This window comes from Colobus angolensis, unplaced genomic scaffold (assembly GCF_000951035.1).
Source record: "Colobus angolensis palliatus isolate OR3802 unplaced genomic scaffold, Cang.pa_1.0 Scaffold465, whole genome shotgun sequence".
NCBI lineage: Eukaryota > Metazoa > Chordata > Mammalia > Primates > Cercopithecidae > Colobus > Colobus angolensis.
The window spans coordinates 902,569-928,477 of NW_012118099.1; the positions used below are offsets into that span (position 1 = coordinate 902,569).

General features: G+C 37.3%; 1 protein-coding gene across 1 annotated transcript in view; it reads left to right on the forward strand.

Moving 5' to 3' along the window:
- Positions 1 to 25,909, forward strand: part of CAMK4 (calcium/calmodulin-dependent protein kinase IV) — a 273,484-nt gene that overhangs the window by 210,139 nt on the left and 37,436 nt on the right. The window contains exons 5-6 of the mRNA XM_011958288.1: positions 21,718 to 21,808; positions 24,166 to 24,240. Coding sequence (XP_011813678.1) covers positions 21,718 to 21,808; positions 24,166 to 24,240 — 166 coding nt within the window. The remainder of the gene's footprint in view (positions 1 to 21,717; positions 21,809 to 24,165; positions 24,241 to 25,909) is intronic.

The following is a 25,909-nucleotide window of genomic DNA, read 5'->3' on the forward strand; positions in this document are numbered from 1 at the left end:
AAAAAAAAAAAAAAAAAAAAGTTGAACATCCCTGATGTGAGTCAATAGAGATTCGGTAGAAGATATATTTAAATCTTTGTAGCCAACTGCAACTTTCATTCAATTATTATATTTCTTCAGAAGTAGTTGCCCATTTATGCCAGTTTTGTGAGATCATAAAATATAGTGCAGTCCCCGTGGGCTGATGAATCATGTTGGTCTCACCTGGCACAGGTGGCGCCAGAGCCTGTGCATATCAAGGCTGACTTCCAGGCATAACAGCTTCCTGTGCTTTCAAAATGTAATCACCTGCCACCACCTCCTTCCAGATTTTGTAGAACGGTTCCTTTTTCCCTTGAATTAAGTCTAGCCACAAATAGAAAGACTTCTGAGCACATAGTTTGGCAGGATTCATAACTTTCTTCATTCATTTACCCAGCTTTTTAAAGTAACAGGAAATGATGAGAAAGAAAAGCGAAAAGGAATTAGCATGGTTTGTTATGACAAGTATAACCAATACCGTATAAAAATAATCGTTTTGGCATTGAAGAATTTATTAAGTAACTTATTAGCTTTGCATATAACTAAAATCTTATTCCCTGTAAACACCAGAAAGCACATGTATATTCACATGAAATTTTCATGTGATGAACAATGTATTAAGATGCATTTAATTTGGTTTTAATATTACATTTCTACCTTAATACCATATCACCTCAGGAATTTTTTTAATAGCTTTGAAATGTATCACGAGTTCTAAAGGAATAGATACTTTTTTAAACAATGTCATTCAACCTGAATTGGCAATATCAGACAATTTAAAGAATAGTGTGATGCTATATGGAGTTCAAATTCATGATAGAACATTTTTGTATTTTTAATCCTTGAATCCTTGAAATCATTAATATATCTTATATTCATGTGTAAAGAATTTGAACAGCCATAATAATTTTTTAAGTACTCTAAGTTAAAATAAAAATTTTAATAACTAGGCTCTTTTATTTGGTTTTACATATCATTGATCATATCAAATGATGCATTATTGAAAAGGACTGACTTTGAGATCTAACATAAGCAATGTTAATAACAAACAATTTTGCAGCATGTTTATGGGCAAATTAAAAATTAAAATCCTATTGTGTAAATATTCATAAGGCAAGAGATGTTATGTTAAAGTGAATTTTTATATACCTCAAGTAGAGAAAGTAGACTTCACAGATGGGTGATAACAATAGTTATTCTTCATATATGCGTTATCCAAAAATTACACTGTGAGCATAATTTTAAATTACTTAGTAAAGAATGTAAGATTTGGAGCAGAGAAAGACGGTGCACCGATCATCATCTCCCCTTCTCCTGCAAAGACACCAAGTCAACAGTTATCTACACAGAAAAGAGCACCTTCATAAGAACCCCAAATCAGGTGAGCACTCATAGTACCTGGTTTTAACTCGCTGCGAGTGGCACTGAAGAGATTAAAATCAGTCCTGAATCACTGCTGCCACCCCTCCCCCACCCCCAATGGTACCAGCATGGTAAGGAGAGCATCTCTGGGTGCTGGGGGAGGGAGAACACAGCAATTGTGAGGCATTGGACTCAGTGCTGTCCTGTTAGAGCAGAAAGGAAACCCCAACCAAATTCAGCTGATGCCTGCCCATGGAGGGAACACTTAAACCAGTGCTAGTCAGAGGGAAATTGTGGATCCCAGTTGTCTGAAATTGAGTTCCCGCAAACCTCACCACCCTGGGCTACAGCACTCTGAGCCTCCAGATAAACTTGCAAGACAGTCTAGGCCACAAGGACTGCAACTCTTACAAGAGGCCTAGTGCTGAATTACATCCAGAGACAGTGGACTGGAGAGGGCAGGCGGCATATTGAAAGATCAGCTGAGGCAGCCAAAGGAGTGCTGGCATCACTCCTCCCCTAACCCCAGGCTCACAGCTCCAAAAGACACCCCTTCCTTCTGCTTAAGGAGAGGAGAGGAAGGAGTTGGAAGGACTTTATCTTGCATCTAGGATACCAGCTCAGCCACAGCAGGATAGGGCACCAGTCAGAGTTGTGAGGTGCCCATTCCAGGCCCTAGCTCCCAGACAACATTTCTAAACACACTCTGGGCCAGAAGGGAACCTGATGCCTTGAAAGAAAGGACCGAGTCCTGACAGTATTCGTCACCTGCTAATGGAAGGGCCCTTGATCCCTGAATAACCAGCAGCAATACATGGGTACTACATCGAGGACCTTAGCCTGTGAAAGTATCTGGCTTCAAATACCACCACCGCCGCAGCGGGTAGAGCACCAAGTGGGTTCTTGGCATCCCTGATTCCAGAACTTGACTCTTGGGTGGCATTTTTGGACCTGGCCTACCCCAGAGGGGAGCCCACTGCCATGAATGGTGAGCCCCAGGACAGGTAGCATTCACGACAAGCTGACGTAAGATAAATTGGGCCTTAAAGGAGCATTGACAGTTGTCTGGCACTCCTTGTGGCCTGGGGTGGTAGTGGCTATGGGCTGCTCTGCTTTTCAAAAGGGAAGGAAAGAGTGAGAAAGACTGTGTCTTGTGGTTTGAGTGCCAGCTCAGCTGCAATACAATAGAATAATAGAATACCAGGTAGACTTCTAAGGTTTTTTACTGTAGTTCCTGACTCCTAGACAGCACTTCTGGACCCAACTGGGGCCTGGGGACCTCACTGCCCTGAAGAGAAGGTTACAGGCCTGGCTGGCTTTGCCAAATGCTGACTGTAGATCCCCAGAACCTTGAGTGAATGTAGGCAGTAGCCAGAGTGTGGTTACAGCAGGGCTTGGGCAAGACCCAGCACTGTGCTGGCTTCAGGGCTGGCCCAGCACAGTCATACTGGTGGTGGCCACAGGGGCACTTGTGTCACTCCATGCCCAGATTTAGGTGGCTCAGAACAAATAGAGAGACTCTATTTGGGAGAACGTAAGGATAGGGAACAAGAGTCTCTGCCTGATAATCCAGAGAATTCTCCCATATCTTGTCCAAGACCATCAAGGAGGTACCTCTACAAGTCTGCAAGAACCACAGTGTTACTGGTCTTGGTGTGCCCCCTAAAGTAGATACAGCTTAGATCACTACAGCCAAGTCCTTTTAAATATCTGGAAAGACTCCTCAAGAAGAACAGCTACATATAAGCCCACACAGTGACAACTACAATAAATACCTAATCCCTCAATGCCCAGATACCAATGAACATCTGCTAGCATCAGCACTATCCAGGAAAACATGACCTTACTAAATGAACTAAATAAGGCACCAGGGACCAATTCTGGAGAAACAGAGATATGTGACCTTTCAGACAGAGAATTCAAAATAGATGTGTTGAGGAAACTTAAAGAAATTCAAGATAACACAGAGAAGGAAGTCAGAATTCTGTCAGATAAATTTAACAAAGAAATTGAAATAATTAGAATCAAGCTGAAGTTCTGGAGCAGAAAAATGCAATTGGCATGTTGAAGAATGCATCAGAATCCTTTAATAGCAGAATGGATCAATCAGAAGAAAGAATTAGTGAGCTTGAAGACAGGCTAATTGAAAGTACATAGAGGAGACAAAAGAATAAAAAACAATGAAGCATGCCTATGGGATCTAGAAAATAGTCTGAAAAGGGCAAATTTGAAGAGGAGGTAGAGAAAGAGATATGGGTAGAAAGTTTATTCAAAGGGATAATAACAGAAAACTTCCCAAACCTAGAGAAAGATATCAATATCTTTCAAGGAAGTACAAGGAAGTTATAGAACACCAAGAAGATTTAACTTCTTGAAGACTACTTCAAGGCATTTAATATTCAGACTCTGAAAGGTCAAGAAATGTCTTGAAATGATAATGGAAACACAACATATCAAAATCTATGAGATACAGCAAAACAGTACTCAGAGGGAAGTTTATAGCTATATGTACCTATATCAGAAAAGAGGAATAATTTCATGTAAGTAATTTGACAGTGCACCTTAAAGAATTAGAAAAGCAAGAGCAAACCAAACCCAAAATTAGTAGAAGAAAGGTAATAAACATCAGAGCAGAAAAAAGTGAAATTGAAGTGAAAAAAATGCAAAAGATCAGTGAAACAAAATCTTGGTTTTTTGAAAAATTAAACAAAATTAACGGATCTTTTGCCAGACTAAGAAAAAAAAGGAGAGAAGATCCAAATAAATAAAATCAGAGGTGTAACAGGATTCACTACAGCTAATGCTACAGAAATTCAAAGGTTGTTAGTGGCTACTGTGAGCAACTTTACGCCAATAAATTGGAATCTAGAAGAAATGGACAAATTCCCGGATCCATACAACCTACCAAAATCTAATCAGAAAGAAATCTAAAACCTGAACAGACCAATAACAAGTAATGAAATTGAAGCCATAGCCAGGTGTAGTGGCTCACACTTGTAATCCCAGTACTTTGAGAGGCCCAGGTGGGTGGATTGCTTGAGTTCAGGAGTTCCAGATCAGCATGGGCAACATGGTAAAACCTGATCTCTACCAAAAATACAAAAAAATCAGCCAGGCATGGTGGTGTGCAACTGTAGTCCCAGCTACTCAGGAGGCTGAGGTAAGAGGATTGCTTGAGCCCAGGAGGCTGATGCAGTGAGCCAAGATCATACCATTGCACTCCAGGCTGGGTGACAGAGTGAGTAGAGTGAGACCTTAACTAAAAAACAAAACAAACAAAAAAAAAAAAAACAAGCCATAGAAAAGCCCAGGACCCAATGGCTTCACTGCCAATTTCTACCAAACATTTAAAGAACTAATATCAATCCTACTCAAACTATTCCAAAAAAATAGAAGACAAAGGAATACTTCCAAAGTCATTCTGTGAGACCATTATTTCCCTGATACCAAAACCAGACAATGATATATCGAAAAAGAAAACTACAGGCCAGTATCTATGATGAACATTGATGCAAAAATCTTCAACAAAATACTAGCAAGCCAATTTCAGCAATACATTAGGAAGATAATCCATCATGACCAACTGGGATTTATCCCTGGGATACAAGGATGGTTCAACATACGCAACTCAATCAGTGTGACATGTCGTATCAACAGAATGAAGGACAAAAACCATATGATCATTTCAATTGATGCTGAAAAGGCATTTGATAAAATTCAACCTCCTTTCATGATAAAAAAAATCCCTCAAAAAACTGGATATAGAAGGAACATACCTCAACATAACCATATATGACAGACCCACAGCTAGTATTATACTGAATGGGAAAAAACTGAAAGCCTTTTCTCTAAGATCTATAACTCAACAAGGATGCCCACTGTCACCACTGGTATTCAACATAGTACTGGAAGCCTTAGCTAAAGCAGTCAGGCAAGAGAAAGATATAAAGGATATCCAAAGTGCAAGGGAAGAAGTTAAATTACCCTTGTTTGCTGATGATATGATCTTATATTTGGAAAAAAAGCCTTAAGACTCCACAAGAAAACTATTAGAGCTGAAAAACAAATTTGGTTAAATCGCAGAATACAAAATCTGCATACAAAAACCAGTAGGATTTCTATATGCCAACAGTGAACAATGTGAAAAAGAAGTTTAAAATAATCCCACCTAAAATAGCCACAAATAAAATGACATAGCTGGGAACTTACCCAAGGAAGTGAAAGATCTCTATAATGACAACCATAAAATACTAATGAAGGAAGTTGAAGAAGACACCAAGACATGCAAAAGTATTTCAAGTCCATGGGTAGGAAGAATCAGTATTCTTAAAATGCCCTTACTACCCAAGGCAATCTATAGATTTGTGCAATTACTATCAAAATACAAATGACATTCTTTACAAAAATAGAAAAAAACACTCCTAAATTTTATATGGATCCACAAAAGACCCAGAAGAATGGCCAAAGCACTATTCTAAGAAGAAAAAAAAAAAAAAAAAAAAAAAAAACCACTGGGAGGAATCACATTGCCTGACTTCAAGTTGTACTACAGAGCTAGTAACCAAACCAGCATGCTATTGGCATAAAAACAGACACATAGACCAATGGAACAGAACAGCGAACCCAGAAACAAATCTATACACCTACAGTGAACTCATCTCTGACAAAGGTGCCAGTAACATACACTAGGAAAAAGACAGACTCTTCAATAAATTGTTCTGGGAAAACTGGATATCCATATGCAAAAGAATGAAACTAGACCCCTATGTCTTGCCATATACAAAAATTAAATAAAAATCAATTAAAGACTTAAACCTATGACCTCGAACTATGAAACTACTACAAGAAAACATGGGAAAATTTCCAGGATATTGGTCTGGTCGAAGACTTTTTGAGCAAAACCCCACAAGCACAGGTAACCAAAGCAAACATGGACACATAGGATTGCATCAAGTTGAAAAGCTTCTGCACAGAAAAGGATACAATCAAGAAAGTGAAGAGACAACCTACAGAACGGGAGAAAACATTTGCAAACTATTCCTATGACAAGGAATTAATAACCAGAATATAAAAGGAGCTCAAACAACTCTATAGGAAAAAAATCTAATAATCTGATAAAAAATGGGCAAAAGATTTGAATAGACATTTCTCAAAAGAAGATATACAAATGGCAAACAGGCATATGAAAAAGTACTCAACATCACTGATCATCAGAGAAATGCAAATCCAAACTACAATGAGATATCATCTCACCTAGTTAAAATGGCTTATGCCCAGAAGACAGGAAATAACAAATGCTGGTGAGGATGTCGAGAAAAGGGAACCCTTGTACAATGTTGTTGAGAAGGTAAATTAATACAATAACCATAAAGAACAGTTTGGAGGTTCCTCAAAAAACTAAAAATTGAACTACCATATGATCTAGCAACCCCACTGTTGGGTATGTACCCTAAAGAAAGGAAATCAGTATAGTGAAGAGAGATCTGCACTCCCATGTTTGTTTCGGCACTGTTTACAATAGCTAAGATTTGGAAGCAACCTAAGTGTCTACCAACAGATGACTGGATAAAGAAAATGTGGTACATATACACAATGGTACTATTCAGTCACAAAAAGAATGAGATCCTATTATTTGCAACAAGATGGATAGAATTGGAGATTATTTTGTTAATGAACTAAGTCAGGCACAGAAAAACAAATGTCACATGTTTTCACTTATTTGTAACATCTGAAAATCAAATCAATTGAACTCATGGACATAGAGAGTAGAAGAATGGTTACCAGAGGCTGGGAAGGGTAGTAGGGGGTTGGGGGGAAGTTGGGGATGGTTAGTGGGTACCAAGAAAAATTAGAAAGAATGAATAAGACCTACTCTTTGATAGCATAATATGGTGATTATAGTCAATAATAACTTAATTGTATATTTTAAAATAACTAACTCAGTTATTTGTAACTCAAAGGGTAAATGCTTGAGGGGATAGATACCCCCATTCTCCATGGTGTATTTATTTCATGTTGCATGCCTGTATCAAAACATCTCATGTACCTCATATATACATGTGTGTGTGTGTGTATACACATATATATACACACACCTCCTATATACCCACAAAAATTTTTAAAAATTAAAAAATTTTTAAAACTTACAGGAAAAAAAGCCAGGAACTTGATATTCTAAAGTCAGTGAAAATAGCTTTCGAAAATGAAGCCAAAATGAAGACTTCATCAGACATATATAACCTTGCAGAATTCATCACTAGCAGAACTGCAATGCTAGAGTAAATTCAGTTGTGCACTACAAAACAGAACCGATCAATTTGTGTTATATTTGACTTCCTCATCTGCTGTCCAGGAGCAGATATTGATAGTACCTTAAACAAAGAGCAGAATTAGTTGAGTTTGCTAACATGAACATAGAGCCACATAAGGTTATGAACTGGGATAGACTTAGGACATCTATTCTTATCCAAATATATTAGAAGCTGGGCCATCTTAGCTCAGGTATTCCCATCATTTTGTGTATTTAAGAAACATTTACTAAGTACAAATATGTGCTAGACTTCAGAGCGAATTATAGCCATTCCTTGGTATTTTGTGTCTATTTGTTGATATATACCAGAGATACTCATTTAGCTCATAATTCCAGTCATTCATTCACTCATTTCATATATTATTTTTATAAACATTTGTCAAAACTACTAAATACCACATCCTGTGCCTAGATTCTAAGAGCACAGAGATGAATGACACAAATCCTGCTTTCAAGGAATACATTTTTACATTGATAGGTAAGTGCACAAATATGATGACAGCATTAAAGTATTCGACTATGGATAAAAATAACGTCATGGGAGGCGGACAAAATGATTCATTTTGCTTTTGAGACTGGAGGAAGATTTCACAGAGCAGATGGTATTAATCTGGGTTATAAAGTGTTCTAGTTACTGTTGATATGTTCACAAATTATCCTGTTTAGCAAGTTAAAACAACCATTGTCTTATATTCATATATTCTTTGGGTCAGGACTGCTCCATCATCTAGAGTCTAAGCCAAGAAGACTCAAAGGTTTAAAAGGGCTTGATGACTGAGGAAGGAGTAATCTAGAGTTATATTCATTCCCATGTCTGGAAGTTGATAATGTCTATCACATGGAACCTCAGCAGGGACTGCTGACTGGAGCACGAGCACTATACTTGATGCAACTATGTTGCCCAGTTTTCTTACAGCATGATAGCCTTAGGATAGTCATACATTTTACAGGACTGCTCAGGGACCCAGAAACGAATATCTAGCAAACAAGATAGAAGCTGCATTGACTATCGAGACCTAACTTTGGAAATCACAAAGTATTATTTCGCCTGCATTCTGTTGGTTACTAGCAAGTTACAATCCTACCCAGAACCAAGGGAAGGAAAGTTAGACTCCACCTCTGGATGGGGAAATGGTAAGATTCTGGAAGAGCATGTGGGATGAGTAATCCTATTTCAAGAATCTCTATAAAATACATTTTAAAAGATCATTATTAAGTACATGAAAGAGTTACCTTCTGAAAACCAAGTAGGAATGTGTATAGCATGGCTTAGGAATGGTAAGTAAGGCTGTGTGGCTAATGCATGGCAAGAATTGTCCCAGGATGATGCACAGCCACAAATTGGGGACAAATTTTGAAGGGCCTTTAATTTTCATAATGGTGAAATTAGACTTAAGCTTATAGCTAGTGACTTCAAGTGACTTGTTTTGTTTTTAAATCAATGATTGACATGAGTTAATTTGTGATTTAGAAAGATGACCTGGTGTTTGGATGTATGGCAGTGATTAAAAGACAAATGTAATAGTGCCAGCCTGGCACGGTGGCTCACGCCTGTAATCCCAGCACTTTGGGAGGCCCAGCGGGAGGATCATGAGATCAAGAGATTGAGACCACCCTGGCCAACATGGTGAAACCCCATCTCTACTAAAAATACAAAATTAGCTGGGCATGGTGGCGCGCTCCTGTAGTCCCTGCTACTCAGGAGGCTAAGGCAGGAGAATCGCTTGAATCTGGGAGGCGGAGGTTGCAGTGAGCCGAGATCATGCCACTGCGCTCCAGGCTGGCGACAGAGTGAGACTCCGTCTCAAAAATAAAATAAAATAAAATAGTGCCACTAAAGAATATGAAGGGCCTTACTAAGTAGTGACAATGTAAATGAGAAGAACAGATAGGTATGAGATATATTTTGGAGGTAGAATTATGACTGATTGGCCAAGGCCAGTGAGGGAAAATGAGGCATTAAGGATGACTCCAAAACAGGTAAGAATGCCTCAGGGGCCCCAAAGCTTGGCTACTCTACCTGAAATAGATTCTTCTGGTCCTGGGATGCTCCATGGATCATAGCTTCGCACAGATTTCACAGCCAGACAATCCTAATCAGGCCTGTTGAGCTGGTCATGGGAGACAGTAGTTTCTTACTGCTTTTCTCGTATATTCTGTTGATGATTCTTAAGACATCACACAGTAGAGGTCAATGATAAAGATAATGGTAGTACCTACTAGGTCTCCAAAGCAGACATGACAACAAAATAGGGTATCATGTTGAAGTTCCTACTTAAATTTGTGTATACTCATTCTAATTTTTTTGAGAAGAAAAGAGCAAATTCATGTAGTTTAATTTTTCTTTCCATCAAGAAAACTGTAGTCAGAATAATGTTTTCTTTCTGTAATAACTGGTTCTTCTTTGTCCTGTTAGATTTTTAAAGAGATTCAAACTTCCTCCTACCAACTCCTGAGACATTATCAATTAACCACACACAGCCCATTGAACACAGCATAGCTGTAATTAAACTAAATTACTATGCAGTAGCTTTCATTACACAATGAAACAGTTTTTGTTAGGACCATAGAGAGAGTTTAATTACATGTCTAGACACCCCCTGAATTCAGAGCAGCAGTCTTTGTCTCTTTAAAAGGGAATTTGAGATTTTGGTTATTGCATTCTTTTAAAGACTAAATGGTAAGATAAGATTGGAGCTTTTATGTTTTTTAATTCCTCATTCTACTTTAATGCGTATTTGCTTTAGGAATCATTTATACATTGGTGAATGTAAATTTTTCCAAGGGAAAACTACAAATTTTTACTCTTTGTCATGTTTGACATAGCTTTTACTTGCATCCCAAAACTCTTTTCTTTCTGCAGTACATTCCAAATATCTAGCCTTATTAATATATAAAGTGTATACTATCATCTAAAGTACAGTCATCTTTCATAATGATATTTTCAGCTTCCTCATCCTGGTGAAGGAGCTCACCTCTTTGCCTGAGAATGGAGTAATTTCTTCATTTATACTCAGTCCTGCCCAATCAGCTTCTGTGGACAATGCCAACAGTTCAGCCTGTCTGTAGGGCCAAGGTCAAGGTCCCCAGGTTCTGCTTGGCCAGAGTGTGCAGACTTGGGAGCTCCGCTTGTTACTTTTGTGCTCCAATCTAATCTCTTCTTTCCCATTACAAAAATTTGCTTGCTGCTGCTTTCTCTGTAATTATAGATCATTTTTGAAAAATTATAGATCATTTTTGAACCTTTTCCCAAGCTTTGAAGTTTTTCCTGAATACCACCTTTACTTCATTAGCCAAACCTTTCCATAGCCTCCGTTCCTAAAATCTCACCTTTTCTGAAACCTGGGTACATACAAGGGAAATTAGAGAATGAAATAATCATGTTTATCCTCAAACAATCTCAACATTCCTCTCAGTTGCTTCACAACGTATACTTGTTCTAACCTTATATACAAATAAGTTTATATGCTGATTTGTTGATTGCAGGCAAATTATTCCAGTTTTCTTTATATACTTTTATGCTGTCAGCATGAAATTTTTCTATTTCTAGACACCTAGCTTTTTCTATTCATTCTTTGAATAATATCTAATTTAAAATAATAACCATTCACTTAATAAGGATTGCTACTGAAAACAAAGGTGTTTCATTAAAATCTTAATTGAGTAAATATTTTAGGTCTTGAGTTGAATCTAAGGAAAGTAATGTAGACAAAATGACATTTTCCACCAGTGCCATGTAGTTTATCTTAGAAATACATACTTAATATAGTTTTATGGCCTGCATATGTGTAAATAGACAGGAAAATAAATTTCTAATCCAATGAAAGTATCCGTGTTTCTCCACTCTGACTTAGTTTGTGGAGGAGACTCATGCCACAGTCAGTGTGTTCTTTGTGACCTCTTCCCTTGTCTACTACTCTAACCTGACACCCCAGGATTCCCTACCTAGAGGCTTTCATCATTATCTCACTACCAACATCCTGTTCTTTTCCCCTATGACACTGCGATCCCAGCAAGTGTTTTCCAGCAAAGTGTTGCTTCATTCTGATACTTCTGAGCTATACCCAAATCCTAAAGCAACAAAGCACACACATAAACCTCAGCTACAGGGCTAGCAGCAGTCTTGGCCATCTTCATTCTCACTACTAGAGTCTAACAGGACGCCTTCATTTATTAACAGGTGACTTTGAACTTGCCCACTTCTCACTAGTGTTATTATTATGGCTAGGAACATCCCTACTTCTTTAGCCACTTGATTTTTAAGTCAGCACATCAGTTTCACTTTAATACACTGACCAATACAATTTATGAAAGTTTCAGACACAAAGGGTACTGAAGAGAAAACTAACAAATGAATTTTCAACAGCCTTTCCCCAAACTCCCCTGAGGCAATGCTTTATTGAATATTCAGATCAACTTCAAAGCATGTGAAGAAATTAATTCAGCTATAACTACCAACATAATGCTACTACAGAACAAAAATGAGTTAGGTAATGGTTTAAAATGTCATTTGGAAGTTGATACTCTTTCTTCTGATCTCACAGTTAAAATATTCTTACCAGGTTTTGGCCTTTCTCAAAGTCACAAGGTAAATCTCATTTATCTCACTAATACTCAATAAGCACCACTGAGGTGACTAAGTATTATTATCTACCAAGAATAGTATATGTTTAATAAGTGCACAGATGCTAAGAGCCGTGCCTTTGCTAAAGATGATGAAGTGGCATTACTGTGGAAGTAGATTGCCATGATGTAAGCACAACATTTTCTATTTTAAAATTTTAACTTCTATTACAAATGAATAACAACAAATAAATAAAAGGTCTAGATTACTACCACCTTTTGACGATAAGTTTGTGATTTAAAAAGTAGAACAATATGTGCATCTATAGGAAAATTGAGTTATTAATCATTCAAAAGCATTTACTGAGTGTATAGTTAGTGTCAGTCTCTGTGAAGGAAATGTAGTATCTGGGGATTCTTTGTCTGTATGGAGTTCTCAGTCCAGTGGAGGAGACATCCTGAATGGAGAGCCTGCAAAGAAACATACATGCTGTAAAGAAACATAGGAGGCATCAATGAGAGGATGTAAGAGCTGGCACGTATGTTAGTTTGGAAGGATAGGTACAGCCTCACTGAGGAAGTGACATTATAGCTAAGTCCTGAGGATGAGGAGAGCTGGCCAGATGAAGAAGTGTGAATGGGCTCAGTCAGGGAATAGCCAGAGGTGAGAAAGAGATGAAGGATTTTGAAAAACTGAGAGAAAGTCTGTATCAGAGAACAGAACAAGAGAGGGGAGAGTGACAGAATATGAAGCTGGAGAGGAGCACAGGAACCAGATCACCAAGACCTTGAAGGCCAGGATAAAGTCATGGGAAACCATTGAAGACTTTCACAAGGAGAAGAAATGGCCTGATTCTCTGTGCTTATGTAAAGAATAGTGTGAAAGGTGGCATGCTGAAAATCAAAGCAAGTATTTAAGGGGCTGCTATGGCCGTCCAGCTGGGGTAATGCTCATGAAAGAGACAGGGCCATTCTGGAGACATTTTGGAATTACCTAATTGTGAATTGGATATAGATGGTGAGGGAGAGAAAGTCAATTTTTGACTTGAACACTTAAGTTGATGGAGAGATTACGTTTTCAAGTGGAGGAAACGAAGAGGGCAGGGAGGTCGAGAGTGCAGCTATGGACATGATAAAGTTAACGTGCCCACGAGATATCCAACTGGAAATGAGAGAAGGCAGTTGGATAAATGATCTTGGAGCTTAAGAAACAACATTGAATTGAAAATTCTTTTAAGATATTGTCATGGAAAGACCTTTAATTCTCGAACTGCTAGCAATGTAATTGCATAGTAAGTTTAGTTAATATGAGAATAGACATAGTTGCCAGCTAAATGTATGTATCATATTCAAATCACACCATTTGTAGCAAATGTGTGGTATTCAGGATAAACAAATATATGAAACGCCTGCCACTTAGAGAAAATTTATTGTAAAAAATTATCCAAGTAATACATAAGTGTTATAGTTAAATTTTATATAAAAAATTAAAATTAATCATAATTTTTTACATTCATGTATACTCTTTTATGCTATAAAAAGTAGCAGAAGGAAAGAGTAGACAAATGTGCTCAAAGAGTTTACAGCAAAAGAGAAGACTAGGAGAACAAACCCTGTGAACGTTCAATTTAGGAAGTAGAGTCAGAAAAATAATCATTTATTTATACATACGCTTAACAAATGTTTATTGGGCATCTACTGAGTGCCCAGCTCCCTTTTAAACTTTAAAGCAAAATTACAGGCTGCAGAATTTTGTTTGACCTGTGCATGATTTAACATTTTAGTGGCCAACACTGAAAATTTGGAATTTTACATCAAAAGAATCTTAATTTCTGTCTCGCCTTGAAAACTCAGAAGAGCTAACAACCTGGGGTCTGCATCCCACCTGACCACAGTTGGCTGAACTGGAGTAGCCATTGCCTCTTAAAAGGTCATGCTGTCTCCACAAACAGGCACAGTCCCTACAGCTTTCCAATGTCTCCCTTTTATTTTACTCCATGCCTACCTCCTTCATTCTTTTAGGGTATCTTCCTCCCCGCTTGAGAGTTTGTGATCCCTGCTCAAGAGCTACACAATCAAATACAACATTGCTGCTGCCCTGCATGCTGAAAACTGTGGAAAGATACTGAAGGCTTTAAGCAGGGGAGTGCCATGTCTAGATCTGTCTACTCTTGTGGCAGTGCGAAGCAGGGACTGGAGGAGGGTAATGCTGGAAATTGGGAAGCTGACAGCTAAGCTGGTTATTAGAGTAATTAAGAGGGAAAACATGCTAGTGGCCTGGCTGGAGGCAAGGGCAGTAAGCAGGGAGAGGAGGTGGGGATACACAAGTCACTAAGGAGGGAGAGCCTACACATTAACATAGATTGGGTGTGTCAAATAAAGGAGATGAAGGAATAGGATGAATTCAGGTTTTTGGCTTGGTCAATTGGATGGTATCATTTGTAGGGATTGGGAATACAGGTACAGAAGAAGCAGACTCAGGGTAAACTATGAGTTTAGTTTTAGAAATGTTGAGACTGGAACACCAATGAAACATTCCAATGGGACATAAAGTAGAAAGTTGAATGGAGTCCAGAGCTACAGAGAAGTTTAGGCAGACAATAGAGATTTGGGACATAGTGGAATAAGGGATACCTCAGTTTGTGGTTTGGAAGAGCTCACCCTGGAAACACAGAAAAAGCAGAAGGTCCTAAGCAAGTGGAAGACATGGAGCCTGGGAAGGAGGCTGAAAGGAGAACAGAGGAGTCAGGAAAGCCAGGCTGCTGATGCCAGGAACACTAGCCTATGAGAGTCTGAAGGAGGGACCAGCCAATGTAGTCCGATGTCCAACAGGTTGAGAAAAATGAGTCAGAACATGGGTATTGGGTTTGATAAGGCAAAAATAAGATTATAGTGTGTTAAAGAAATGAAAATGAGGGGAAACTACATTTTCAGGAAATTGGCTGACTAGAGTAGGAAACAATTGAGTATAGCCAGAGAAAGCTGGGAATATGTGGGTTTGAGAGAATATGGAGGTAGTGGTTGCTTTCTTTTTCTTACTGCTTTTTGAAGACCATAGCTCCTAGTCTAGAGCATACTGACATGATGCAAGGGAAGAAAGAGGAAATGGAGAGGAAGAGGTAAAGATAAGGCAGGAGACATGGACCTTGACTCAGGAGTCAGGAGGACATGGGATGAGATCCAAGCAGCACTAAGGGATGGCTCTGGAAGAACTACAGGAAATCTCAGGAGAACTGAGCATAAACAAAATAACAGGACTGGAAGTGCAACTGTTTATCAATAAGAAATATTATTTATTTTAGAAATTCTTTGTTATATAGTTGACAAAACTATAGTAAGAATGTTTCAAATGCTAATTACCACAAACTGTTTCTTTTCTAACACCTAAACTTTCTTACTGTAAACTGTAAACACATACAGAGAAAATTCAGTACACATTTCACTGAGACCTTTTTCAAGAGTGAAGAAAGACATAAATATGACATATTCTATTTATAAGTTATATTGCATCATCTTGGGTAGAAGATTTGTGGCAAATTAAATGAAAAATGCATACAAAATTTCTATTAAAGTATAAAAGGGAATCAAGCCAGGTAAAGGAAGGAAGAGGTAAACATATCCAAACTCGGCTGTTTCAGTAATTGAAACCTCTTTTTCACTGAGATTTTTGGCAGCAAAACAGAAGGGAAAGATATGAATTGTAAAGCAAGTATTTTCTGATCAAAGTATCCTTTGATACTTTAGAAAAGAGCAAGTTTTCCAAGTCTCAAAGGGTTTCTAAATGTGATGTATTTTACAAGGGATGTGAAATAGCAATGTTAGAGTCCGAATAGCTACCATTTACACATAGAATATCTACTACATGCTCATAACATACTGAGTACCTACACACCTCTTCACTAATTCCCACTACAATCTGCAAAGTGGGCACTGCAGATGAGAGAACTGAGGCTTAAAGGATAGGTAAATTGTTTAAGGTCACATAGCTAACAAATGATATACTTTAGGCATATTACGCCAAAGCACCACTCATGAAGTCTTTCTTTAGTAATTGTTTCAGAAACAACACAAAAAAAATCTTAATATACGTATTTCTGTCAACTCATGATCAAGACTGAGGGGAAGATATTTAAACAGAACTTAGCAGAGATATGCCTTTGACAGCAAATATTGTATTTATTTTATAGTATATATTAAAATATATTAGTCTCTCTCAACTGCTCTGCAGATAAAATTATATTTGTCTTATGCTTTTTAAAAATATAATACACTTAAAATTTGAGGCAATAAATTAATTGTGCTTCCCTGAATCCTACTATTTCTTTTCCTCCTCTTCCTTATTTTTATTCCTTAAAGTTTTCATTAATTTGTGTACCCCTGGTTATTTGCTTTTGCAATTTCTTTATTAAAGGTTAGCATTTGTCAAGGTAACCTTTAGTAACAGGATGCTACAATTGTCAGATTTGTTGTTTCTGTCTCCATTAAATTGTTAGACTGACATAGCAGATTTTAAAAATCTTCTCCCAATTCTTGTTTACGGTTTGTTTTTTTCTATTTTCTTGCGTGTCTTTGCTTTACTTTAATCATGATTACATTGAACACATGGTTTATTCTAAAATATCCAGTTACCATGTTTTTATTCTTTCTAGTGCATGTATCTATTTATGTTAATCCCCATGATTTAAATGATTTGTAGCTAAAATCAACAATATCTTGGTAAGAGATGTTTCTCCATGATTAGGTATTTCTTTATCGACTCTATAGATAACATTAATATGATATTATAAAATGTCTTTGCACATTTTCCCATGACTACACAATTTTTAGGAGCATGTTTTTCTCTTTATTTTCCTCTTCTCTATGTACAGTGGTCCTGAAGTAATGAGATTAGTGCTTAATGATATTAGAAGTGTGTATTTCATTTAAAAATCAGTTTTAAAATAAAGGGAAACATGTCTATTATTCGGCTCTTTAAACTGATCTTTTTATGTCTCCAGATGCTCCAAGATAGCAGTTTTCAAAGTCTAGTCTAGTCTAGGCATCCCTGGAGGATCCTGATATCCTGTTAGGGGGTTCTGTGATGTCAAAATCATTTTATCATAATATGAAGGCATCTCAGCCGGACGCTGTGGCTCTTGCCTATAATCTCAGCACTTTGGGAGGTTGAGACAGGTGGATCACCTGAGATCAGGAGTTAGAGACCAATCTGGCCAACATGGTGAAACCCTGTCTCTACTAAAAATACAAAGAAAATTAGCTGGGCATGGTGGCACGTGCCTGTAGTCCCAGGCACTCAGGAGGCTGAGGCAGAAGAATTGCTTGAACCTGGGAGGCGGAGATTGCATTAAGCTGAGATTGCGCCAGTGCACTCCAGCCTGGGCGACAGACTGCGTCTCAAAAAAAACACACACATACACACACATATATATATTTATACAGTGGAATTTTCCAGAGGCTACATAGTGCATGACTTTATACCAGACAATGCAGAAGTAGATATGAAAGTCTAACTGTTTTCTGTTAAGCCAGAAATCAATGAAATTTGCAAAACTGAAAGAATAGCACTCTACTAATTTTTTCTTTTAAAAATAGTTATTTTTATTTTAGAATGATATTTTAACACATTTTAAAATATATACATGTTATATATCTTAAAATATTAAATATATTTAATATTTTCAATGTTGTATTTTTAATATTTCAATAAGCAATGTCATGAGCTTACTGCTTTTTCAAAATTAATAGGCATTTTAATTTATTAACTTAATTTTTGCTTTAACTACTAGCACAGTAAATCTTGCTTGATATAACTCACATAAACAAAAACTCTTTGGGGTTTCCAACATTTTTTTTGAATATAAAGGGTTACTGAGACCAAAAAGTTTGAGAACGTGTGCTCTAAAAGAGTGTTGATCTTTCTAATGTTTCTATCTTTTTGGGGAAAGAAAAATCATACTTCACATTTTCCTTCTACCTGTCTTCCTGACTTGAGATAATGTAAAGGTTAGAAATTCTATTGGTCAAAGTTTATCAGGGGATGTAAACAAAAGTGAAATAATGACTCCTGACATTTTATCAGTCATATATATTTAAATGCCTCCCCCTATTATATATATATATATATATTTTATCAGTCATATATATTTAAATGCCTCCCCTACTATATATATACTATATATATATGAATATATCATGACTTTGATAATCTTTCCACAACAAGTAATGTTTAGCAAATTATCTCTGCATGTCTTTTTAAAAGCCAAGATCATAACCTTTAGCATTTAATTGCTTTGTTTTGTTTTAAAGTTTGTTCCTTTGATAGTGTATGGCTCCTCATTCTAGTATTTTTCTCTAAACTTTCCTTTTTTTATCCAGTCTAGTTGTCCTTTATGAAGTGCCAAATGATGTTTTCTTTTTTGTTGTTTGTGTTGATGTTGTTTAACTTGCACTTAGAACACAACCACCTTTTCTTTTCACGAAAGCCAGAACAACATTTAGTGAGGATCTTCATATAATTAATTCTTTGCTAAACAAAACTTACCAGGTAATTTCATTTGTCATTGTTACTGTGTTCCTATGTTTAGTGTCGTTTTCTTCTCAACACAATGGAGTTTCTAAATTGGGTAAGATTGGGGGGGGGATGGGGAATCAATATGCTCTATTGGTCCCAAACTTTGCAATTCTTAGATTGTTCCAAAGCTACTATATGAGATATTATATCTATCTTCCCCTTCAAACTCAGCTTATATCAAGATACAGTATCTTCCTTCTTGGGGATACTACATGTTTTCCCTGGGTATCATTCATGGCCGAGCATGCTCCTCTATCATTCTCTCATTTCTCTTCCTACCTTTATTACCTTTCCTTTCCAGTAACCTCCCCTCTTTTCCTTCGTTGTTATTTTCCTTTTTTCCCCTCACCTTAATCAAGCAAATAACAAATGTTCATTGAGCATCTCCTCGGGAATTATGTAATAGGAAAGCGTATGTGCTCTGCAGCCAAATGCCTGAGTCTGAATCCCAACTCTAGTGTCTAGTTGTGATACTGTACAGATTTCTTAGCCTCTATGTGCCTCAGTTTTCTCATTTGGAAAACAAATATGAGATGACTTACTGGTTAGAGCTGTTGTGAAGATAAAAATGAGTCAACAGGTATAATGTATTTAAAATAGATTAGAATATAGTGTTTAGAACATGTAAGAGCCTCAGGTGCCACTGTCACAACCCTCACACTCTGCTTTCTGTGATGCTAAGGTGGCATCCCCTGGCAGGAAACGCTCCTGTGAAGAGTTTTTTCATGGAGACTCACGTCTAATTCGCTCTTGCAGAGTCCACACCAGGCCCATGAGAAATGTACATCCAGCTATTATTTGAGAGTAGCTGAATCTCCCTGAGGCCCTCTCTGCATTCTCCTGCTGCAACTGTCCACTATTCCTTCCATTTTCATGCATGAACCAGCCCCAAATCACTAAGTGATCTTGAAGCTGTACCTCCCCAACACCCCTTACTTGGCTTAAGTATAAAGGACTCCTTGCCTTCCCGCACGAGGTAGGAAAGGAGAGAGAGTATAGCACACTGGAAACTTTTCCTCTTAAACCAGCAGAAACACGGGCAAATGTTAAGAACAGGAAATTCATGGAAGAGGAAAACTGATTGACCAAGAAGCATATGAAGAGAAGCTCAACTATACTAGTGAACAGAGAAAGACAAATTAAACCAAACTTAAGGCACAATCTTTACACTCCAGCTCAGCAAAAGTTAAAAATACAGATTTAGCAAAGATATTAACATATATGCATACATTGTTTGTGTGAGTGAAAATTGATGGAGGCTTTTAGGAGAGTGATTTTGAAGTGCATATTAAAATAAAAATGCTGTATGCCTTGACTCCACAACTGGACCTGCTTCCAGTTATCTGTCCTAGAAAAATACCAGCGGACACACTCAAATATTCAAGTGCTAGAATGTTTATATTTATATTATTTGTAACTTTTGAAAAATTGAAAACAACTTGACTGTCCATTAAAAAGGAATAAGTAAATTAATTATGATACAAGATGCAAGAATTAAATAGAATACACTAAAGTAATATGAAGGTAAGCCTTCAAAGATATTTTGTTAAACAGAAAAAAAACCACCTAAAAATTGTATTAATGATATATTTAAGTAGGAAAATGGAGGAAACCAGGGATATTACCTTGTGTATATACATATATAGTCTTTTGTTTTGGTTTGGCTTTTTGTTTTTGTTTTCTTTTGAGACAGGGTCTTGCTCTATCACCCAAGCTGGAGTGCAGTGGCATGATCATGGCCCACTGAAGCCTTAACCTCCTGGGCTCAAATGATCCTCCCACCTCAGCCTCCAGAGTAGCTAGAACTACAAGGCATGCACCACCATCCCTGGCTTTTTAAAATTTTTCATAGAGATGGGCTCTTGTTATGTTGCCCAGACTGGTCTCGAACTCCTGGATTCAAATGATCCTTCCACCTCGGCCCACCGAAGTGCTGGTATTACAGGCATAAGCCAATGTAATACACAGATGTCCTGAATATTTGACATCTGTAAAGAAATCTGTTCGTATAAACAAGTGACTCTGAACCTAGATTCACTAATGCCTAGAATGTTTTTTCTATACATTAGTGAATCTAGCCCGGTGTATATGGACTCATTTGTAAATGCAGAGAAAAAATGTTCAAACAAACTTTTTGGAAAAAAGTGTTTCAAACTGATGAGGGATTACTTTTGAAGTGGGGACTGGAACTGGAACTGGGGGAAGGGAAATCAGGTACGACTTCAGCATTTGCAATGAGAATATGTTGCATGTATGCTTATACATGATTTTACAAAATAATTTAAAATACAATAAAATGAGCAGAGTTGCTAGATGTGATCTTTAAGATTCATCTCAAATACAACTTTCAACATCTATATTGACAGTTAGACTTACTAATTCTCAGGAGAGCCTATGAGTGCATCCATCATTATCAAACAGTATTTGTCTTATTAAGGATAGTTCTCTATAATAACTACTCACATCTAAATGTCTGTTCAGACGATAATTATGAAGTCTTTGCTATATGAGTTTATAAGATCACACATCCAATTATGCTTGTTAGTTAATAAGCCAGACAAATTTCAATACACAGCACCTTCACATCATTATAATAATTAGCTAATTCCAGTTGATATAGTAATATGCATAAAGAGAACTGTAATATTAGCTGAGGAGTAAATATTTCATTCTGGGAATAGATTCTATACAATTTAAATTGCATTACATTTAGGTAACTATTTATAAAGTATTATTTAATGTATACAGTTTAAAGCAGATTTATGGTATTTATCATCAAGTCATACGTGTTCTTGAATCACATAACTTATAGTTCTTAAAAGATTAAGTATATACAGTCAAACCGTAAATAGAATTACACAAATGTCACTTCATTATTTTCCCTCTTTAGTATCTACATGAAAATGGAATTGTCCATCGTGATCTCAAACCAGAGAATCTTCTCTATGCAACTCCAGCCCCAGATGCACCACTCAAAATCGGTGAGAACATTTCTTCTTGTTTTGTGACCCCTTTTTCCAGATTAGAAAAGTTATACTGTGTGGAATTTTTAAACATTGCTCCATCCAGTTTTACATCCATTCAGTTTTCCTGAATATTTGACATTTGTAAAGGAATAATATGTTATTTAGGAAGTTTGTGCTCTTTCCTGGAATGTTTATTTGGAAAATATTGCCTAGAAGGTAGTATTCTGTTGCTGGGCACACAAAGGAATCACAACTTAGAAATGGCAAGGACCATAGGAGATGACCTTGCATTTTGTAAATAAGTTTATAGTGAACAAAATGATAGAAAAAGTAACACTTCTTTTGGAAATATTAACTTTTATTCCACACATTGCTTGGAGCTTAATTTTAGGTAATAAAGAACTTTGACATAAAATGTTTAACACATATTAGTGAGTCTAGGCTTTGAGTCACTTGTTTATATGAACAGAGATAAATTAAGATCTGCCTTTCTCAAAATGCACTCCACAGAACACTGAGTTCTCAGCAGGGTGGATAAGGGTGGGAGCGATTCACAGAAATGCTATGGCTGATCAAATAAGTTGAGAAATGCCAACTTTAAAAAAGTTAAACAAGATTTTTATTTCTATAGGACTTTCCAGAACCTTAAAACTGTTAACATATAAACTGACATATTATATCATATCCTATGAGACTTTTTTTTTTAACCAATAAGCATTTTGAAAAACTATAAAGATGAACTTTGGGAAATTCTGATCTACCCAAAGAAGCCTTTAATTAGCACTTTAGAAAAAAATAAATATTACTTTCCATATCTCTTCCAAAGTAAATCTTCATTTCAAAAAATATTACAAACTTTATTTTCAATGAATTCTCACTAGTGGAATCTTCATTAAATCCTCTGAAGGGCATTGCTCTTCTGGTGCTGTCCTTATCGTGCTGATCTGCCAAGTTCACTGCATTTACAGATGTTAGCACCTTTAACAATTAAGTTGTTTATATCAGGGAAGAGCTCAGATAACATAATGTGCTTTATGAATGCAAGAACCTAAGGAAAAAATCCTGAAAGTCCTGCTGGGCAGCCAGCTTGTTCTCATAATCACTCCTGTAAGGCAGGGGACAGCAGGCAGTTTCCATTTCCTTTCACATCACTTTCAAAGATTTAATCCTTAAAGCAATTTCTTTAAATGGATGGTTAGATACTAATTTAGGCAGGAGAGGTTTTCTTTCTGAAGGGCTTCCTGCTGCTTTCACTGATAAGGATCAGGCACCTGCCAGGAAATATGGATTTATCTTTGAAGTCTAAAATGGAATTCATTCTGCACCTGCCTGTCTTGAAGAATGCCCTTGAATGGTTTCCTGATGTTTCTTGAGTGAGAGAGAGAGATAGCTCAGCAAATAGATCATAATGGTAGCAACTTTTCATGATCTTTTATCTAGGTAATATTCTGAGAAATAAATAAAAAGGATTCTTACCAAAAAAAATCGTATAGTCCTCTTATGAGAGTAAATTCTTATAAGTGAAATACTTTAGAGACTGACATGTATTTTCAAGCTGAACAAACCTTTTGACATTTCTGTTAATTCTTGTTTCACTGATGAAAGTCTATTTTTGTCTCCTCTCTGTCAATAAATAAAAGATTCTGGATTATATCATTAATTCTGTATTGTCCCATAGAGTTACTGTTACATAAATTTCAGAATTAACAACATTAGATAAAATATAACTATTGCAACTATTACTTTAAGAAAAAATAGCTTGGCCGAGAGCGGGGTCTCACACCTGTAATCCCAGCACTTTGGGACTGAGATGGGCAGATCACGAGGTCAGGAGATCGAGACCATCCTGGCTAACATGGTTAAACTCTGTCTCTACTAAAAATACAAAGAAATTAGCCAGGCCTGGTGGCACGTGGCTGTAATCCCAGCTACTCGGGAGGCTGAGGCAAAGAGTTGCTTAAACATGGGAGGTGGAGGTTACAGTGAGCCGAGATCACGCCACTGCACTCCAGCCTGGGCAACAGAGCAAGACTCCATCTAAAAAACAGACAAACAAACAAAACAAGAAAGAAAGAAAGAAAAATGCTTATTTGCTGAAAGCTGGGAATTGTACAGAAGAACAAAGATTAAATATAGATTTATTTGTAAATGTATTTGGAAGTCACATTTTTCTCCAATTTAAAGAAACACATGGATTGTTTTCTTTAGCTTCCTCTTGGGTGACTTGTTCCTACCCACCTTCACCCCATCATCAAATACAAAAGAAAACAAATAGATAAATAAGTTAGTTTTATTTTTGAATAACAAATATTTTGTCATCTTATAAAAGCTGAGAAGACGTGCTTCATCAAGTTTTTTTCTTGTGTTGTTAGCTGATTTTGGACTCTCTAAAATTGTGGAACATCAAGTGCTCATGAAGACAGTATGTGGAACCCCAGGGTACTGCGGTATGCTCTTTAATAATTATATTTTACCTTTATTGTTATGAAATCTATTTTTGTTTAGCAATCTCGTTTTTATAAATTCCTAATATCTCTATTTGTGAACGCTTAAAATTTGTTGTTAGTCTCTACGAGGAAGCCATATATAAGTAATTCTCAGATCACTTCTTGTTTTCTATGCGAAGTTCAAGGATGTTGGTTTTAGCGCACTGCCGTTAGAATGCCTTTGAGCAGTGGCTACTGTTAGACCCACTGGGCAGCAGAAAGACAATCAGCAAGGAAAAGGGCAAGGAAACCCCATAGCTTGTAGTTGGAATTAAATGCATGAGCCCTTTGTCACTTTTTTTGCTTTTCCTTGAATGGAGAGTGTGTGTTTAATTCAGATGGCATATAGGACAACAGTGAGAATGGGGTGGTCCCTAGTTCTCTTCATGGCCTGGCTTAGCCTCACTAAGACAAGGACTTCAAGTGAGATTTTCCTACAGGAGTTCTCCAGTCCCTGTAGATGGACCACAACTACATTAAGCTCTTCACATCTTCCCGCCTCATCTCCCAGAATGGGCTGCAGGCATCACAATCAGAAAGAACAAAGCTTTTGACCCATACTAGCATGAAACCTGCTCTTTTCTTCTTGATGGTCGAATTAATTTGGCAACAAACTGAAAGCCAATAAAGTTTGTAAAAATTATAAAGAATTCCTAAAATTGTTGTGATTAATGAATATGTCACAGATTAATTAAAATTCTAATCTAAATTATAAAGAAAAAAGATAAGATTTCAAGTTATCAATCACAAGATCAGTCATCCTTTTCTCTTAGATCAGAATATTTTTACACAGGCCAGGCGTGGTGGCTCACGCCTGTAATCCCAGCACTTTGGGAGGCCAAGGTGGATGGATCACTTGAGGTCAGGAGTTCAAGGCTAGCCTGGCTAACATGGTGAAACCCTGTCTCTACTGAAAAAAAAAAAAAAAACAAAAATGAGCCGGATGTGGTGGCGCACACCTGTAATCCTCAACTCCTCAGGAAGCTGAGGCAGGAGAATTGCTAGAACCTGGGAGGCAGAGGTTGCAGTGAGCCAAGATCGCACCACTGCACTCCAGCCTGCGTAACAGAGTGAGACTCTGTCTCTAAAAACAAAAACAAAGAGAATATTTTGACACAAATGTCCTTCATTTCAATTCATCTCTTCAGTGAACTGTTAATCACCTACTGTGTAGTCAAGCCAGTGTGTGGCACCAGGGAGATGCATTTCCTGCCCTTACAACCACCCAGGGGCTCACAATCTGCAGGAAAACAGACATGTGGCCAGATGCAGTGGCTCACGCCTGTAATCCCAGCACTTTCGGAAGCCGAGACAGATGGATCACCTGAGGTCGGGAGTTTGGGACCAGCCTGGCCAATATGGTGAAACCCCATCTCTACTAAAAATACAGAAATTAACCAGGCATGGTGGCAGGTGCCTGTAATCCTAGCTACTTGGGAGGCTGAGGCAGGAGAATTGCTTGCACCCAGGAGGTAGAGGTTACAGTGAAGCAAGATTGTGCCATTGCACTCCAGTCTCGGTGACAAGAGAGAAACTCTGTCTCAAAAAAAAGGAAAAATCCAGAAATGCAAACCAGGAAATCATAGCATCTTAAGAAATACTGACGGGTTGATGGGTGCAGCACACCAAC